Below are 20,493 nucleotides of genomic sequence, written 5' to 3'. Positions count from 1 at the left end.
TGCTGGGGCTTGCTACTATATGAACCCTGATAGAGTTGCTTGTGCGGTACAAACATACTACACGGTGTGTGATTGTAAAGAGATGTTTATGAAGCTATGTTTGAAGCACATAATGGGATTTATAATTTAAAGTGAGGCTTTATTTGCATATGTATTACATTTAATCATCTACCTGAAATATATACGTTGCCCATTACATGCACCATATTCCACATACCTTTAACAGTCATCTTGGAAAAGCAGGACATCCTATCCATATTAGCAGGCCCACTGTGGCTATTTGACACGGTGTACATTGAGCTTCTGATCATCTACAGAAAACAAGGTGCTAAAAATGAGCAGCACACAACAATGTTCAATAAAACCTGGTTGCACAAAAAGGCTACACATACACATTGTACACACTCTTCAGTTTAAAAAAAGAATATGTTACGAGTTATTATAACAATCTTTCCTCTCTGCACAAGTCAAAAAGGCCAACATGCAACGAAATCCTAAATTTACAGTTTTAAATCTGAGGCTAGCTTCACATCTTTGTGGTGCAGTAACACACAATGCAGTAACACAAGTGCCATGCATGCATTAGAGTGCATTCAGATAGAAGCCTGTACTGGGGAAGTACACCAGCTGTTATAATTCACATTCCTTACTAAAATGTATGAGATCTCTGGCAGTCATACTGGTCCAGCAGCTTCATGCAGATTAAGAACTGCATTCAATGCCACTGGTAATTTCCAAGTGAGAACCAAAAGTAAGCACTGAAGCCAAAGAAAGCTGGACAATTAATATTTTTAGAAAGATGGCAGCCTCCATATTTGAGTAAAAGTTTCCTTTTATATAAAGAAATCGCCAGCGCCAAAACCGTGAAATTAGAGGCTAAATAAATACTGCTGCTGCTCATTAGTGTAAACACCAAAAAAAATATATAAAACATCAAAACAGCACAAATATATAATAAAAATTAATATACACTCCGGTGAAAAAATTATTAATAAAAAATAGAAATTAATAAGTCCCACTCCAAATCAATAAAGTGAAAGATAAAAAAAAAAAAAAAAATTATGAAAGTCCTTTTCCAAGAAAACTTTTGACCCATGTTTCCACCAAAATAGTGCTCAAATATCACACCGCACTCACCAGATATTTAACCATCAAAACCCCAAAAGGTGTTTTTTTTTTACCAATATCTGGTGAGTGCGGTGTGGTATTTGAGCACTATTTTGGTGGAAACATGGGTCAAAAGTTTTCTTGGAAAAGGACTTTCATGAATATTTTTTTGTTATTTTTCACTTTATTGATTTGGAGTGGGACTTAATTTTAATTTTTTAGCATTTATTTAATTTTTCACTGAAGTGTATATTTATTAATTTCTATTATATATTTGCGCTGTTTTGAGGTTTTATATAAAATTTTCTTTTAATAGATAGAGCGACAATAATAACATGCATTCTGAGGCTGCAGGGATGCGTTATAGATGCTGATAAACACTCGTATGCTTTCTTTCTAGTGAACAGTTTGACACAACAGTGCAATAAAAAATAAATAAATAAAACCACACACTCAAAACATAAAACATAGGCAGTTTAAGTCTGGAGTCCTGGAACTTCCTTCTCTTACCGGGTTTCTGCAGCTGTTGAGTGGATGAGCAATTGATGACGCTCTCATAGGTACCCTTTGTGCCAAGCTGACTTTGCCAACAGGGGCAGCAGACACACCAATATTTGACAGGATGCTAGCCAAGGCAGCTGGATCAGCTTTAAAATCCACCTCTGAACCACCTGAAGAAACATGAATACTCACATCTTGTGCTCCGGATAAAATTTTCTATATTATTATGACTCCTGTATATAAACTAATAAAACAATCACCATGATTTCATAAAAGATAATCACGTGACCCCCAGGCCAGCTCTTACATTTCTCTCATACATGTAAAAAATCTGCTAGAAATTACTTTGAACCCTCAAACAAACAAACATTCCTAAATAATGAGTATTGCAATTTTTTTTTTTATATCATACGATATTTCTGCAGCGGTTTTTCAAAAGCTAGAAAAGAATACACTTTAATGATTTTTAGTGAACACAAACACTTTAATATCCAATTTTTTTGTAAAATATATAACAAGTTACGGTGCGTAAATAGATTCCAAACATGTCATGCTTTCAAACTGTGCATGCCCATGGAATTTCAATAAACTACAGTACATTAAATTATCCATAGGTGACGCTTTAAGCCTTTACAGGTAACCAGCTTAGAGTTACACAGGAGGCCTGGTGCTAGAATTATTGCTCTTGCTCAGACGTACGTAGCGATACCTCATGTGTGGTGAGATTTCTGTATACATATGCGTGTGGGACAGACATGTGTGTTCGTCTGAGCATGGGGGTGTTTTAAAATAGTTAATTTTTTTTTTCCGCTTACAATGTATCTTTATTTTTTTTGGATCAACTTTATTGCCATCACAAGGGATGAATAAGCATGGGCCGTGACAGGTTCTCTTTTTTGAGGGAACTGCTGTATTCCACCCCCTATCTCTCATCTGGCCTCCAAAGCATCTGACCACACCGTGATCAGTTTGATCAGATGCTGTACATGCTAGCAACGGCTTGTAAACAAACTGAAACCGGAAGTGACAAAATCATTGTTGCTTCCAGTTTCTGACGTCACAAAAGATGGGTGTGAAGATCCGTCCCTTCCACTCTTCAGAACTTGTTTACACCATGGTGCAGAGACATCGATTTTGCTGTGCTCTTGCAGAACACATGCAGAAAAACGAATTGTTCTCTTTGTGCCCTGTTCACACCACTAGTATCATGTGCAAATTTTTTTGACCTGCCGGAGCCGTCATTTGGTGCCCAAGAGCTCAATATTCAGATTCAGGCCAGTGATGTTCGGCCTGGATCTGATAATTGATCCCTGCCCTATCACAGATCTTCCTGTACCTGTGTTTACATTTACACAGGTACAGGAAATGATGCAAACTTCTCTCTCTGGGCACATTACGTTCCAGAGAGAGAGGAAAGCAGATCCAGGTGAGTAAGACAGCACACAATTACAGTTAAAACACTTTTAGGACACATTTAACCCCCTGACCGCCCCCCAGTTAGTACAGTGTACATTGTTTTTTTTACTGATCACTGTATTAGCGTCACCAGCGACCTCAGTTAGCGTTAGCGTCCCTTCCAGATAGGGCCAGATTGCCCATCACCACATTTAACCCCTTGATTGCCAGGAAAATGCTCACATACACAATAAACCTCCATTGCTAGTAGAGTGTCTAAACGGATCAATATCTGATCAGATCAGCACTATACCAGCATTCACATTAGTATAGTGTCCCCCAAAAACGCGGCATTAGCGGGATCAGCCCCACCACCTGCTTTTAGCCCCTACGCTTAACTCCCCACCCCCTCCCCCAGCAAGTGCAGTGTAGTAGGTCACTGTCACTTGATACATTGCACACAAAACCGCAGTGTTCACAGAATCCAGACTGATCTCTGTTAGCACTTGCAGGTAAAATTTTTTGTAGCGGTTCAGGCAGTCCCTGACAGCCAGTTGCTGTTTTTCCCCATGAGTCGCACTAGGTACCTATAAATTTAGTGACCAAAATGTCCAACGAAAGGTACTCTAGTGAAGAGGCCTACAGGATTCTGAGCATGTCAGATGAGAGCAAAGGGAAAACCTCACTGACAGAATCAGCCTCAGAATACGAACCTGTAGACAGCAGCAGCAACCTGACAGATGGCTCACACAATGAAGAAGAGGTCAATTGTACCAGACCCCGTTCCCAGGTTGCTGACATGTTCCAATTGCATGAGGATTCTCATATGCAGCAGAGTGCTAATATTAGTGCCACGCTACCATTTGGTGAACTGGCGAGCACCAGAGGCCTAGTACATCCTGGTCTTTCACATACCAGCATTGCAGTATCACTTGGTGACATGGCGAGTCCCATAAGTGCAGTACAAGCTGGCGCGGTGGCTAGCACAAGTAGCGCCCTGCAGCCACCAAGAATTCACACACAGACCCGTAGAGCCCCTTGTATCCTTCTGGATGTGCTTGCAATTCCCGATAGCCCACAAATTCTGCAGCACCCGTGCTTCCCCCATTCACTGCCCAACCTGGAATTCAGGTGGAAATAGCAAATTTAACTACCCCTTGATTTTTTGGAGCGGTTTTTCACAGAAGATCTATATGCATGGATTTTGGATCAAAGCAATTTATATGCACAACAGTGTATTGTTGCCAACCCAAATTCAAACCTTGCCAGACCATTTGCATGGAAACCTATTACAGTTTCCAAATTTACATTTTTTTTTGGGCCTAACCCTAGACATGGGCATTACTAAAAAAAATTAGTTGCGGTTGTATTGGTCCACAGACCCGATTCATCACATGCCCGTGTTCTCTACTGCCGTGGCCAGGCATGGATATGAGAATATAGAATGTGACTTATGCATTTCAATGACAATACACTTTGTCGTCCTCGGGGTGACCCTGAATTTGACCGGTTCCACAAAATTCAGCCCTCATAAATAACATTAACCAAAAATTTGCAGATGTCTATACTCCCCAGCAAAATATCTGTGTTGAGGAGTCTATCAGTTTTTCTGGCCGCCTTGCATTCAAACAATTGTTCCCCAGCAAGCGTGCCAGATATGGGGTCAAGATGTATAAGACCTATGAGAGGGCAACAGGCTATACATATACGTTTCAGATTTACGAGGAAAAAGATAGTCACATGGAGCTCCCCGGATGCCTAGACTACATGGAGAGCAGTGGCAAGATAATTTGGGACTTGGTGTCTTCCTTTTTCTATATGAAGTACCACTTATACGTGGACAAATTTATTCAAGTGTTCCACTATTTAGACATCTGTACTATCTTGGTATTGGCGCATGTGGCACCGTGCGACCTAATCGCCGGGGCTTCCCCCAACGGCTTGTAAATACCCATCTTAGAAAGGGGGAAAAAGCCTTCTTGAGAAATGAGGAATTGCTTGCAGTGAAGTGGAAGAACAAAACGGAATGTATTCGTCCTGTCTTCCATTCACACAGACACGACCATTCAAACTCCCACAGAAGCTGGTGTTGAGAAGACCCTCCGGGGTTTATTTACTAAAACTGGAGAGTCCAAAAATCAGACTCCCTTCTGCATAGAAACCAATCAGCTTCTAACCTCAGCTTGTTCAATGAAGCTTTGGCAATGAAACCTGGAAGCCGATTGGTTTCTATGCAGAAGTGAGTCTGATTTTGCACTCTCCAGCTTTAGTAAATAAACCCCTCTGTTTCCACGACTATAACCTTAACATGGGAGGGGTGGACTTCAATGACCAGATGATGAAGCCATACTTAGTATCCCGAAAAAGCCAGACGCTGGTACAAAAAAGTGTCTGTCTATTTATTTCAATTGGCTCTATATAATGCTTTTGTGCTTTACAAAGCAACTGGACATAGTGGATCCTTCCTAAAATTCCAGGAAGAGATCATCACGGCCCTTTTGTATCCAGAAGGTGCCATGGCCCAAACCCCCAACCCAGATGCAGTTAGCTGGCTGCACGAGAGGCATTTTCCCAATGCCATTCCTGGTACCCCAACCCAAAGAAGATGGTCGTGTCTGTAGCAGACACGGAATTAGGCATGATACCCATGTTTTTTGCCCTCCTGTCCTGGCCAACCTGGTCTCTGCCTCAAGGACTGCTTCCGTCACTACCACACACACACACACACAAACTAGTGGATTAGTATAGGGTACAGCACAACACATTGCACAGGGTCTCGAAAGATGTTAGGTAGTCAGGAAACTGGCTATTGCATTTTGAGAGACCCTACAATCTGGTTAAAGTTTAAAAAAAAAAAATTAAAGTTTTAAAAACCAAAAATAGTTGTTTTTTGTTGTTGTCAAGTTACGATTATACGGTTATGGTTTAATTGTTAACCATTGCGGGTTTCTTTGCAGGAATGCCATTCCGCTGCAGCATCGATCTGTTTATTCTGACAGCAACAGGGTCTTGCTCTCAGAATATATGTAAGTGTGTGCAGCACTGTTACATGAGCTTTTTCATCTGCAATTTAAAAAGAAAAAAAGAAAAAAAAAAGAAAGAAGGAGCATTAGTGCCCAAGCATGGGGGCCTGGCATATATGCGTCGGCATATATTTTGAAAAAAAGATTTTTGGCAGAGATTTCTTCATCCACATCGATTGATGTGAATAGAGGAATCTGTTTAAAGAAGAAAAAAAAAAAAAAAAAAAAAAAAAAAAAAAAAAGGAAGAACCTAACAGATTCCTCTATTCACATCAATCGATGTGGATGAAGAAATCTCTGCCAAAAATCTTTTTTTCAAAATATATACCGACACATATATGCCAGGTCCCCATGCTTGGGCATATATGCTCCTTCTTTCTTTTTTTTTTTTTCTTCTTCTTCATTCAGCCTACGGGCTAAACAACAAAGAAAGAATATTTCATGTGTGCCCACCATTAGTAGTGGGTGGATGCAGGGTGGTGGGCATACCACACACACTTTTTCTGGCAGAGATGATTTCTTCTCTTTTTTTTCCCATTCAGCCCACAGGCTGCATAAAAAAAAAAAAAAAATTTGCATATATACCCAACAAGGACCAGAGACATACTGGTACATCACTGGACTTTGAGTGGTTATACCAGGATAATGCCTGCAGCTATCATCCTGGTATCATTTTTTTTCAGCTGGCGATCAGCTTTCATGTAAAAGCAATCCTCATGGCTAATTAGCTGCAGGATTGCTTTTACAAGCAGCGGGAGAAGATGCTTTCCTACCACCCCCGTTGCCTTCCACGGTCTTCTCGAGCGGTCCTGTGCCATCGGGGGAACCTGAGAATGCAGCCGGTGGTTCTGCCAGCTGACCATAGAGCTGATTGGGGACCAGAATGGCTCCAATGATCTCTATAGTCTAAGAAATCAGAAGCTACGAGCATTTCATCACTTCAGTTTCACAGGATATAAAATTTGCAGATCACCTTAAGCAGACAGCCGCAAGTCTTTTTTGAATGTGCCCCCCTATACCACTGTATCATCAGCTTACTCAGGGTTAACGACCTGCTTCCCTCCGTCACATGACAGTGTTTGGGCCCGGCAACTTACCTAGGTCTTAGCATTGCATGAAGCAATATATTTTGTTATTTTACATTGTCCTTATATCTGAAGTTCAAGCTGCTTATATGTCTTCCCTGGACAGACGACTAGTGCTTTGATAAAAGGTTTACGGTTTTCCAGGAATTAACTAAGCTATCTTCATATCATCAAAATGGCTTGCGGTCAATTAAGTAAATCCCTCAAGAAACTTCTGTTTCCCCAAAAAAGCTACTAAACTTCAGATACACAGGCATATTTAAATATCCTTAGCACCAAGACTAATAAAAACCTGCAGAACCCAAATATTAATTTCTAATGTTACGCATGTGTCTGGCCTCATTTCCCAGGCCACAATTAGCTAGTAGAGAACCCCACATTTTGGGGCTCTCATTGTACAGTTGCAATGTATGGCAGCGTATAAGTGCACAGTTTTAATGTCCTAATGTTTTTATGTCTTGTCATTTCTGTAGCATTTAAATGCGTCTCAAGGGAAAGATATTTTGTTCCCCTTGTCCCCAGAGGACAAAGTGAATGTGGCACTTTGTCTCGCTTTTGATAGATGTTGCAGATTTTCAGCTAGTGTAGTCATTAACACACTCTCCTTCCCTCACTGCTATCCAACTACGCTGTTCAGAAGCAGACAAAAACGAATGAGGTCAGATTGACAATGCTCTGTTCTGGCAGCAGGAGCACACTAGGGACAAATGACATCATTCAGCACAGAATGAGGAGAGGATCACAAGACAAGCACTTACAATTGTAAAGGACCAGTCGGCATTAGGGGGCTATGAGATCTATCTGCCAGCTGCTAGTAAACATCCAGTGCACTAGCAGATAGATCACCCACAGAACTAACTTTTTCATTTCAAGTTTTTTTTTTTACACTTTCAGTATACTGAGATATGCAACTCATCAATGCATTTTGCTCAATTACGGTACTTCTTCACAAGATCGCACGGACCTGAATAGACATACAATTTAAACTCACTAGGGGACATATATGAAGCAAATTTGCAACACAGATGCAAATCAGGCGCCTCCGCAAAGTCTCTGCAACAAGTTTACATTATATTTGCTATCCATGCAACTGAATTTCCAGGCAAGCCAACTGCAACATATTTAATATTGACAAAGAGAGACTTTGACTATAAAACAGATGCAGGGTCAGGTTTCATTCTGTCAGTGTGACTTTAGAGTAGCCAGAGGAGGAATTACTGAAGCTGTGACCTTGTAATTAATTTGTTGCATGAGTTGCCTCACTGCTGCTGTACAGTGATGCCTTATGGTGTGACAGAATTGCTAAATATCCCCCACTGCATTTTTCAGAAACTTAATTATTCCTATTACAGGTAAATACACTTGTGCACACAAAGCACAGGGACAACATACAAAATTCATACACATAGCGTCTTTGGTGGGAATCAATTACTGCCCACATATAACTTTTATGAACATAGCCTAAATGTCATTAGGTGGTAATAGGTGGGTACAGACACCTACTAGTAGTGTTAGTAAGAAATCTAGCTGGCTACTTGTCTCCAAGATTGCTACGAGTTTTTGAATGAAAAGTAGTAAAAGCTGGCTATGAATAAGGTTTTTTACTGAAACATGTAAAATGCTGTAATTTACACACTGTACCCTTTATGAATGAAGTACTTTTGTCGGGAGAACGAGTTTCTGGCTTTTCATCGTATACTCCTAAATGTAGTAAACTCATGAGCATTACAAAGATAAACCACATACCCTTTACAACACTGGATTCCTTTTTTTGGCTAAGAACTACATTTGCTAGGGGTTCCCGGATTTTGTGACTTGCTGGAGAATTACAAGACTGTTGCTCACTGGATGATGCTCCACAATTGCTCACATCTGTAACTTGTACTTGAGAGCGTTCTCCCTTCTGCGAAAAGTTGAAAGGTTGGGGGCGAGTGCAAGATTTTTTGCATACGGCTTTTCCCTGTGTAAAATAAACAAAACATATACCCTCAGGAAGACATAAAAGAGACAGGGAATCTCATGTTTAGAGTGTCAAATAATTGTAGGCTATATTTTGTCAATATACAACACTTAACATTCTGATGTACCTTACTGTAACCAAGTGATTCCCAGCTGTTATACAACTAGGAAGCAGCTTGATCCACTGAAAAAGGGATGACATTGGAGTATTTTTTTTTTCTCTCTTATGACTCAGCAGCTGTTATGTAGTTGCTGACTTATATGAAAGACAAGTAAGCAATATAAATATAACTCACACACACATCAAGTAGATCAGATCTCAATTGCATGAACTATAATCTAACTTCTCATTCCTTCTTCAGTTCCAAAAATACGCATGCAAAAAAATTAAAAAAATAATATGCATGCATTATGTTTACATGTAGACTGTATGATGGACCACAAAAATGGGAGGTTCTGCTCATCCTCCTCTTCCCCCTCTCATCGAATCTTTTTTTTTTTTCTTTTAATCCTGACAGATACCTGCTCTGACACATCACACATCCCAGAAGGCCATGGGCACCAGTCCGAAAGCACAGTGCGTCACATGTGCAGTGGGAAGCCAGCTTCTCACATGCAAGATGGTGGAACCACAGTCCCAAAGGCAGGCATTACCCATGCAGAACTCCAGACACATATTTTCCTTCATTTCCAAACATTTTCCATCCCCCACTTCGTTATCGGGAATGGAAAGAAAACCCAGTGAAAGTTAAAAGCATCAACTTACACAGGGTCCTGATTGGTCAGGTGTCATCATGTAGAGCAAGTCTACTCTATACCCTGAAAAAAAACGGATATTTCTTTTGGTACCCAGAAAAAGGGAATGTAGAGAATTAGAAAAATAAAAAAAAAAAACCCAACAGCAATCTGGTAAATAACTGCAAGGCTATGGTGCATCCTATTTGATTGCAAAGCTGTTTTCTTTAATTTTTACTTAAAATAAAAATGTTTATACTTACCTACCCTGTGAAACAGTATTGCACAGAGCAGCCCCTTACCCTACTGACTGTCTGCTAAGGGAGGTGGGCCCTCCTGATTTTTTCCCCACACAAATAGAGCTTTATTTTGGTGGTATTTGACCACTGGGTTTTTTTTATGCTAGAAGGACCAGTTCACACCACAAAAAACACACTCGGGACGTGTTCCAGGTGCGTTTTTGCTTACAGTTCACACCACACTCCGTTACGGTGTGTTTTTGATACGTTTTTCTGTGTTCCGGTACAGTTCTGTGCAAAAAAAAAAAAAAAATTTAGCATGTTCTAAATTTTTTCTGCATCAGAACTGACTGCACTGGTGTGAAGTAGAGCCATTGCAGTATATGGAAAACACTGCATACATTTTTAATGCAGAAAAATAAAATGCACTGGACTACATCTGGTGTGAACTGGCCACACAAACACACACACTCTTTTTGCTATAAAACATATCCCATAAAAAATGAATAAATAAATCTTCATAAAATTTAGGGTAAAAAATGTTTTCTGCTACTAAAATGCACTGACACTGTACTAATGACACTGGGTAGGAAAGGGTTAACATCTGGGGCAATCAAAGGGTTAACTGTGAGCCAAACTATGTGTACTGCGTACAGTTTTACTAGGGCATATGACAGTTACAAAAACTGGCACATCCCCGCTGTCAACACAGGTTGCTCTCCTGTCACTAGCTCTGACTATTGTTGGGTCCCCAGGTAGCCAATGACAACATGGGTAGAAGGGCGTGTTGTCCCACATGTAATTTTGCACAGCCAGTCTGCACTGTAGCAGTAAAGCTACAGTGTGCGGTCGGCAAGCGGTTAAACAGTGCATGCAACTTTTACCAAGCATCGGACGGCAGTGAATCAATCACTGTCATTTAAAGCCAAACTCCAGGTGAAAGTAAAAATCCTCCCTTGTAGTGCAGCTGCCTCCACACTGCAAGATTTATGTGCTTATTTAGGTCTGGGGGGCAGAAAAAGCAGTTATACTTGTCAGGTACTCTGCTACCAAAGCTGCCAGTGCTCCCCACACTCCAGTGGTGGACTATTCCTCAGCATCCTCATGCCCAATGCAGGACTATGGACGCAGCAATGATCTTGATGACATCAGTGGACCTACAATTTCTATGGTATAGGGCAGAAGAGTCTGTGAAAACCAGTCTCACAGTGCAGAGGGAGCCACGGATTGGGTTAAGAGTTCTTTTCTTGTTCTCCCTGACCTACACAAGAATTTAAAAGTGATATATAAAAAGGAAACTAAAAAAAAACAAAAACAAACATGTCATACTTACCTGCTCTGTGCAGTGGTTTTGCACGGAGCAATCCTGATCCTTCTCTTCTCGGGTTCCCACCAATGCTCCTGGCCCCCCTGCTACCAAGAACCCCCAGAGCAAGCAGCTTGCTCTGGGGCAATCAATTAGTCAGGCTGGCTTCCACATTGCTGCTCTGCATGTCCATTCACACACAGAGCCGTGGCTCGGCCCCGCATCCTCTCTCTTCTCATTGGCATCTCATACATGACAGCTTTTAACCTTTCCATACTCCATACAAAACTAGGAGAAAAAAAAAAGAAAAATAAAGTTTTGGCTATACATACACTCCCCTGCATAGTAGATGCCCTGCCATCTGCCCAGTAGTGTCCCAATACATACGCAGTTTTTAGGGATGTACTAAACAGCCACGGTTTAAAACATAGGATGCTAGAAAAGTACACGGACATCTTTTTTTGCAGGCTGGATTTAGATTAGCTTGGACCCTATTGTGACAGGGTCACTTTAAACAGGCAGATTAATGGCATGTGGATAAAAACATTTTATAGATCTGCTTATATTTTACCCTTTGAAAATGGGTCTGCCAGCTCTGATGCATCTTCTGGAAATCCGGAGGTGCCTTTGCTTTGGACAGAACTGGAAGTTTGCTTTTCTTTGGGCCATGTGGCTCTGCATTCTGTACGGTTTGCTTTTGCTTGTTTTGCTGAAGACATGCTGAAGACGTCAAACAATTCTCTTTTCCTTTCAACTGGCATTTCTTTTCAGCAACTGAGAGCTTTTTTAATACATCCAAAGAGGCATCACCGTATGACTGCATTTCCTACAAAAGCGTAGGTCCCACTTATACGTCGAAACAGCCACTAAAGTCCTTCTCCATCAAAAAAGAAAACTTGAACAAGACCTGTAAGAAAATAAAAAGTATATATATATATATATATATATATATATATATATATATATATATATATATATTACTCTAAATATCCTCTTTACACTTTTCAGAAATGATAACAGCAACAGCATATGGTTGTCAACAGAAATAAACATTTGCAGGCATCTCTTAGGCTCCACTTACACTACTGCGACCTGAAAGTCAGGAAACTTAGAGTGACTTTGCCAGGTGACTTCCTGGCAATTTGCTGCGATGCGAGTATGACTTTAATGCGACTTGATGCACGATTATCATGCCATGCGACTTTGTCTGGGTAATCTTCCTGTAATGTTGGATCCAAATCACATCGGATAAGGATCCAACTTGGAGGTGACTTCTATTAAAGAATATGGGCACAAGTCGGATAGAAGTCACCTTGAAGTAGTACAGAAACCTTTGTTAAAGTCAGAGCAACTTCAGTAGTGCCAATTAAGACAGCTCTCATTAACCAACATGGGATTTCACATCTCATGCAACTTGGGGTCTCACATGTACCGACGCATGACCGAGTCCCGTAATGTACACAGGAAAATACTTTGGCATTAGATGAAGAATTAGGAGAATGACAAACAGCAAAATACTATAAAATTACATAACATTACCATACCATTTTTATTGCTGTCTGTGCCCCCGTTAAGATTTACCCTCTTTACAATTATCATTGAAAGTGAAAATAAAAGAAACCCTAAATTTTGGGTTGTCCCCAGAACAGTAAACAGAGGGGAAATATTCCAATGGGGGCCACTAATTCTGGTGACCTGGAGGTGCTCAAGGAATTCCCTTAGTTTGCAGAGATTTTCTCACCTAATGTTTTAGCGTTTTTTGCCGGCATTAAGCAGTGTTTAGCCTAGTGCAGTGGTCTCCAAACTGCGGCCCTTTGCTTTCTTTTATCCGGCCCTTGGGGCATTATTCCCCCCACCATCAGCAACAGTGGGGCATATTTTCTGCCACTGACACCAACAAGAGAACACCATTTCTTCCACTGACACCAGTAAAGGGACATTATTCCTTCCACTGACATCAATGATAAGGCACTATTCCTCCCACTGACACCAATGATGGGGCACGATTCCTTCCACCGACACCAATGATGGGGCACGATTCCTTCCACTGACACCAATGATGGGGCACGATTCCTTCCACTGACACCAATGATGGGACAATTTTCCTCCCACTGACACCAATGATGGGGCACTATTCCTCCCACTGACACCAATGATGGGGCACTATTCCTCCCACTGACACCAATGATGGGGCACTATTCCTCCCACTGACACCAATAATGAGGCACTATTCCTCCCACTGACACCAATGATGGGGCACTATTCCTCCCACTGACACCAATGATGGGGCACTATTCCTCCCACTGACACCAATGATGGGGCACTATTCCTCCCACTGACACCAATGATGGGGCACTATTCCTCCCACTGACACCAATGATGGGGCACTATTCCTCCCACTGACACCAATGATGGGGCACTATTCCTCCCACTGACACCAATGATGGGGCACTATTCCTCCCACTGACACCAATGATGGGGCACTATTCCTCCCACTGACACCAATGATGGGGCACTATTCCTCCCACTGACACCAATGATGGGGCACTATTCCTCCCACTGACACCAATGATGGGGCACCATTCTTCCCACTGACACCAATGATGGGGCACCATTCCTCCCACTGACACTAATGATGGGGCACTCTTCCCCCCACTGACACGAATGATGAGGCATTTTTTTTTTTTTAATTAAAGGACTTTTTAATAAAGGACTTGTCAAAAACACAGCCATCCAAAGCAGTTTGCACGAGCTGACAGGGAGGAAAACTGTTTTACCTTTACATAGGCTATCCCCCTCCATCATGAATACTGCTGCCAGGCTCATCCACCTTACCAACCGTTCAGTGTCTGCTACCCCTCTCTGCCAATCCCTTCACTGGCTTCCACTCGCCCAACGAATAAAATTCAAAATACTAAAGCAACTTACAGAGCCATCCACAACTCTGCCCCAGCTACACCAACCTGGTCTCAAAATATCAACCAAACCGCTCTCTTCAATCCTCCCAAGACCTTCTGCTCTCTACTTCATGTGTCACCTCCTCCCATGCTCGCCTCTAGGACTTCTCCCGAGCGTCTCGCATCCTATGGAACTCCCTACCCCAATATGTCCGGCTATCTCCTAATCTATCCACCGTTAGACGATCCCTGAAAACCCCTCTTTTTAAAGAAGCCTATCCTGCATATGACATGACCGGTGTGCAGTGGGAGGAGGAGATCGCAGAGTGTTCCTGGGACCAGGAATGTGGAGCCATCTTGGTTTGTTTAAACTATGATCAGTTGAGCCCATTGTCTAGAGAATGGAGGTATCCTTGCCATTAGTTGCTCAGGAACTGCTACGTAAGATAAAGCAATCTTACCAAGAGACTTCACAAGGCCATAAATAAATTTAAGGGGTGACCCCTTCAGAAGAAGTCCGGAAGTGACAAAACGAGTCAGAGGACGTGGCGTCTGACATAACCGCGCAAACCGGAAGTGGCAGAGCGGCCATCTTTACTATTGGAAAACTGCATTATAACGTTCCAGGAAGCTGCTCAGGCTATGTCATGGAAACATGCAGCTGACAGATAAGATCCCTATCACCATCTTGCTTCCCTGGCTTGTTATTACACGAGCCTCCTTAAGGTGGATCGACATCTAGTGTCTGAGCGACGGTGGACCCATTGGCGAGTCCTGAGGTGGACCGGGAGCGTGACTAAATATCATCTCTGAGAGTCCGCCAAGGCGTTCTGATGACATCATACCGGTGACCAGACCCTGATGTTTTCTACAGATTATATACATACAACGCGTAGTTTGTATGTAGTTCTGGTAAGCACATTATAAAACCATTACTACAAGGAATTTGCCATTTTCTCACCTGACCAGTTTGGCTACTTGGTGGACTTCTTGATCACCTTATGGAGCATTTCTGATATATACTAATTTTGTTTTTGGAGGACTCCTTATCTGGGACTATATTAATCTCGTTTTATTATAAATTAATCATGGTTTCATATAACATCTAGCGCTGCATATTCAATGTTTTATCCTGCTTCTACCTAGTAAACCGTCATTTCCTCCATCAGCTCATCCCCCCCACAGCTATTACCTTTTGTATCACTCAACCCTTCCTCCTAGATTGTAAGCTCTAATGAGCAGGTCCCTCTGTTTCCTCTTGTACCAAATTGTATTGTAACTGTAATGTCTACCTTCATTTTGTAAAGAGCTGCGCAAACTGTTAGAGCAATATAAATCCTGTATAATAATAATACAAAATGAATGGGCTCAAATCATACTGCAAAGAATCGCCTGTGATTTGAACTGCAATATAGTGCGATTCCTGTCCGAATCACATGCTGTTTCCCAAAACGCATCAGTGTGAACCAGCACTTTGCATCACTGTACTGCAGGCGAGTTGCGTTTTAAAAAGTCCCGCATGCTGCATCTATGGTGGCCGGATTCAAAAAAGCATTTTCCATTGAAGTCTATGGGAACATATCAAAACTGACCACAGTGCGGTCCCGGGGCATTCATTTTTTCTAGGGTGACCAGGGATGAAACACCCATCTAAATCGCATAGCCACTGCATCAGATTGTAACACAATGCATTGAAAACACATTAAAATGGGATATGCACCATGTGTACTACTTTTTGTTCCTGCATCAAAAAAAAAAAAACGCATAGAAAGTAGGTTATATGGGATCCAATGGCAATAGTTCACACCACTGCAGTGTGTTCCAGTGCTTTTCAGTTACACGGCAAAGGGCATCAAAACGCACCAGTCTGCACTACAGTGAAAAAAAAAAAACCTGCAAAGAAAGCATATGGAACGCATTAAAAACACAACCACACGCATGCAGAAATGCATCCAAAACAAATCTGCAGTGAAATTTTGTGGTGTGACCTGCAAGGGAATACAGTGTGATCTAGCCCTAAGGGCCACTTCACACTACATGTGTTTCAGCATGCTTTTTTTCTGCATCCAAAACGCACAGAAAGTAGATTATATGGTTGTCAATGTCATAGTTCACATCAGTGCTTGCAGTTCCAGTGCATTCCGGACGCAAAAAAAAAAAAAAAAAAAAAGTACAACAGGCTGCATGTTTCCTGCACAGAACTGTACTGGAACGCCGTAAAATGCACGTCTCTATTTGAGCCCCAGTTCACATATATACGGCCGTGCGGGCTGCGTTTTGCGTGCGTTCATTTGAATGGACTCCTGTGCCCCGCAGAGATTAAGTCCCTGCACTTCTTCCGAATACGCAGCCCACATGGGAACCTCAGTCCCCAGTAGGGTTGCGGTTTCCAGTGTGGGCGGCGTTCCATTAGAACTAATGGCACCCGCCCGCGGGTCTGCACTTCCCTCTGGTGCGGGTCTGCACGCAAAACTGCATGGATTTGCGTGCGGACCCGCAGCAGCACCACCCGCACTGATGTGAACCTAGTCTCAATTGAAGAAAAAGAGAGGGGAAAATATGAATTTGAACGCATAAAAACATGTGGAAACACATCCAGAACACATCTGGAGCAGGTTTCTATAGTGTGAACAAGATGATGATAGAAGGAGAATAGGGCCCACATAAAAAAAGAGCTCGGTGAAGGGGGAGGCAGACTTCCCGGACAAGGTTCCCATACACTTCAATACAACACCATCCCATTACAGAAACCAGAACAGGGCCCACATAAAAAAAGAGCTCGGTGAATGGGGAGGCAGACTTCCTTGGCAAGGTTCCTGTGCACTTCAATACTACACCCTCCCATTACAGAAGCCTATGCTGGCTCTACACACGCACAAGGAATACATACACAGCAGACCGTCCGCCCCGCTCCTCGGTACATGGAGCTAGGCTCTGCTCCGGGCCCAGCACCGGTCTCGGCCCCGACAAGTCCCAGCGCTCAGCTGACAACACAGCCCCTACACAACTTTCGTAGTTCGTAAAAAGCAGCGCCCTCTGATTGGCTAACTGGACTAGACTAAACTAAACGCGACACAGCCCAGCTAACCAATGCGGTAACCGAAAAAGTCGTGACCAAATCAGGTGGGCGGGTTTTCAACATATGCCTTACGTTTGATTGGGCACTGGAATAAAAGGATTTCATTACCCTGGAAACCGTTAGGGGCGTGCTTCGAGAGAATCACACAGGAAGTGTTTTATCGATTTAGGCTACATGCTCAGTGGGATTCTTGAAGCCCGAGACGCCATGATTGTAGTTTATAGGTAGGGCAACGTTCGGTTGTGGAGGAATATCTGTGAAACAAGATTTCTCTGTATATTAAAAAAGGATTTTAAAAGATGCAGCTTGGCAGTTTCTAGATGTAGAGGCTGCATTTGTTTTCCTGTTTTGAGGCAATTGTTTTCTCCTGATGATTATGCCAGTAACAAAATAAAGGTGGGAATACACGATTAGAAAATTGACCGATCGGTCATCCGACGACCAAGAGGTGTTCGTTGTTTGAAATCGTGGCCCACATTAACCAATCTGAAAAATCGTTTGTCGGGCAATATGTAGTGTTGACGTCTTCCATAGAAGTGGAAGTGATGCAGTGTGTGTGACCTTGTAGCCTCGCCCTTCCGGAGAGAATGAGCGATATACACAACAATTACCAGCAATGAGTATAATATAGTTTATTACATTATCTATATACATAAATAGTGATACATAAAATATAATATGCAGAATTCTGGTTTCATTATTTCCTAACATTTGGATTTTTCGTTCGTATTTACAAAGATTCCTTGGACATAAACGTCCGGGTCATCTTCTGTTTCCGCTCATGCATGATAGCGCTTGATAGATTTTTTCGTACGACCGTCATACCACCGCATAGAAAATCAGTCGTTCATATGCGAAACAACATTTTTCACTTGTTCAACCAGATTTTTTCATTCATTTCATTAAAACATCCTGCTCATCAACGAAGAGAAAATCATTCATTCAGTGGTTCCGTGAAATTTTTTGTACGATTTTCTTATCGTGTGTACAGGGCATTAGGCCGACCGTACATGGGTCGATTTTCAAACGATTTTTCATTCGAAAATCAGACTAAGAATAATCGGCCGATTTTTGCTCTGTTAGTGGGGCAATGGCACTGGCTGATTTTCGTGGTTCCTCCCCATTTTGTGTATCGGGCATGCTGGAAAATTCGTGAAAAACTACCGATTTTTGAAATCATTGGTGGCACCATCGGGTTACAGAACGAACTATGTTTTCGATTTTCGATCGAAAAATCGTTCAGAATTCGACCCATGGATGGCCTGCTTTAGGGTTGCCACCTCATCCCTTTAAAACTGAACACATATGTATTGCACAGGTTCTGAGGCCAATTTAATGTAGATAAGGCTAAGTGAGGTTAATCACTTGCCCTCCAGAGGATTTACCCCCCTTCCTTACCAGGCCATTTTTGTGCAATATAGCGCTGTGTTACTTTAACTGACAATTGTGCGGTCATGCAATGCTGCACCCAAATTAAATTTACAGCCTTTTTTTCCCACAAATGGAGCTTTCGGTGGTCTTTGATTGCCTGTGCATTTTTTATTTTTTGCGCTATAAACAAAAAAAGACCGACAATTTTGAAAAAAGAACTATATTTTTGACTTTTTGCTATTAAACATGTCCAGTGAAAAATCTAAAAAATCAAATTTTGTCATAAATTTAGGCCAAAATGTATCCTGCTACGTCTTTGCTAAAAAAAAAAAAATCCCAATACATGTCAATGAATTGGTTTACGTTTATAAATGGCGGTATATATACTGGAATTGGTCACAGCGCTCACATGACACTGGCAATGGGCCAGTGCAGTGATATGTCATCGGCTGTGGCCACGGGACACAGGCGGTGACAAATTGCGCCGTTGCATGGCCCCACGGCTGCGTGTGCGGCTCGTTTTGATAGGACGTCATATGACGCGCAGTCACAACGAGGAGTGTCTCGCCGGGCCGTCAATCTGCTATAGGCCAGGCAGGAAGATGTTAAAGGGATGAGGTGGTAACCTTAAACAACCTTCCTGTCATAGGGTGACAACTCTCACTCATTATGCTTCTCTCATGGAGGAGCAGTGTTGTCAGCTTAGGCTGCTCTCCTGATTTGGACTACAAACACCTCCTCCTGTACCTCCCAACTGTCCCTCTTTTGAGTCCAGATCCTTCTGTCCCTTGTGCAGCCTTAGTTGTCCCTTCTTTTGGTCCGATGTCTATATCTTCATACAAAAAGTTCTATTTTACTACGAAAATGTGTCATGGTGCACTAAATATTTTTTCCAACTTCTAGATTACTGTATTTGTTATTTTGAAAAGCCAATATACAGGTAAAATAAAGGTCAAAAAGCACTTGTGAGGTTACCTTCCTGTCCATCCCTGTACAGTAAGTTGTGCAAGCACAACTCACTTCACAGAATCTGCTGGAACTCCCACGCATGCGTGAGAGTGATGTCATTTCCGCTTAGCCAATGACAGCATTCAGCACTCGAGACCCAGAAGTCAGCCGCCCAAAGATGTCGGCGGCCAGCGGGGAATTCCGGAGATAGCACATCGCTGGATTCAAGGTGAGTATAATTCCGCTTTAATTTCTTTGTTTTACTTAAAACGGAGTTCCAGTTGATTTAAAAAAAAAATAAAAGCAGCTACAAAAATTGTAGCTGCTGACTTTTAAAATACAGACACTTACCTGTCCCGGGGTCCAGAGGTGTCCTCACCACTACTGGTTTCACCAGCCGTCTTCTCTCCTAAAGCTTGTGGCTTTACAGCCGGGTGCCCACTGTGCATGCGTGACAAGCACTGTGCTTTGTGAATGGCCCCTTAGTCTTCTGGGACCTGTCACGTGTCCCAGAAGACCATGGGGAGGGAGGACAACTTCCACTTCTGATCACCTTAGGCGATTTCAGCGAAAGTGGGAGCGGGTACCTGTCAAATTCGGGTACCCGCTCCCCCCCTGCTCCCCAAAGGTGCCAATCCTTAACAGGGAGCGGGAGACAAGGGCTTAAAGCGTAACTTTCCCTTTTTGGTGGAGCTCCACTTTAAGGGTCAACACAACAAGCAGAGAGAATGCCTACAGTGGGTCAAAAAAGTAGTCAGCCACCAATTGAGCAAGTTCTCCCACTTAAAAAGATGAGAGAGGCCTGTAATTGGTATCATAGGTAGACCTCAACTATGAGAGACAAAATG

The 20,493-nt window shown here is 42.3% G+C and overlaps 1 protein-coding gene across 3 annotated transcripts in view; it reads right to left on the bottom strand.

The window, feature by feature from the left end:
- TROAP (trophinin associated protein) overlaps positions 1 to 17,293 on the bottom strand; it is a 41,153-nt gene extending 23,860 nt beyond the window's left edge. For all 3 annotated transcript variants that reach the window (XR_016313060.1, XM_089679611.1, XM_089679606.1), the window contains exons 1-5: positions 17,138 to 17,293; positions 11,922 to 12,257; positions 8,858 to 9,071; positions 1,618 to 1,778; positions 218 to 311 (exon numbers count right to left, since the gene is read on the bottom strand). Coding sequence is in view for 2 of the 3 variants with exons in the window: in XM_089679611.1 (XP_089535737.1) it covers positions 218 to 311; positions 1,618 to 1,778; positions 8,858 to 9,071; positions 11,922 to 12,173 (721 nt within the window). In the remaining variant the exon portion in view is untranslated. The remainder of the gene's footprint in view (positions 1 to 217; positions 312 to 1,617; positions 1,779 to 8,857; positions 9,072 to 11,921; positions 12,258 to 17,137) is intronic.
- Positions 17,294 to 20,493: the final 3,200 nt, after the last annotated feature.

Source organism: Staurois parvus, unplaced genomic scaffold (assembly GCF_062004578.1).
Source record: "Staurois parvus isolate SC_StPar_1 unplaced genomic scaffold, SC_StPar_1.0 ptg000017l, whole genome shotgun sequence".
Lineage (NCBI taxonomy): Eukaryota > Metazoa > Chordata > Amphibia > Anura > Ranidae > Staurois > Staurois parvus.
The sequence above is the reverse complement of the archived record's forward strand: the minus strand, read 5'-3'. Positions and strand labels throughout refer to the sequence as shown.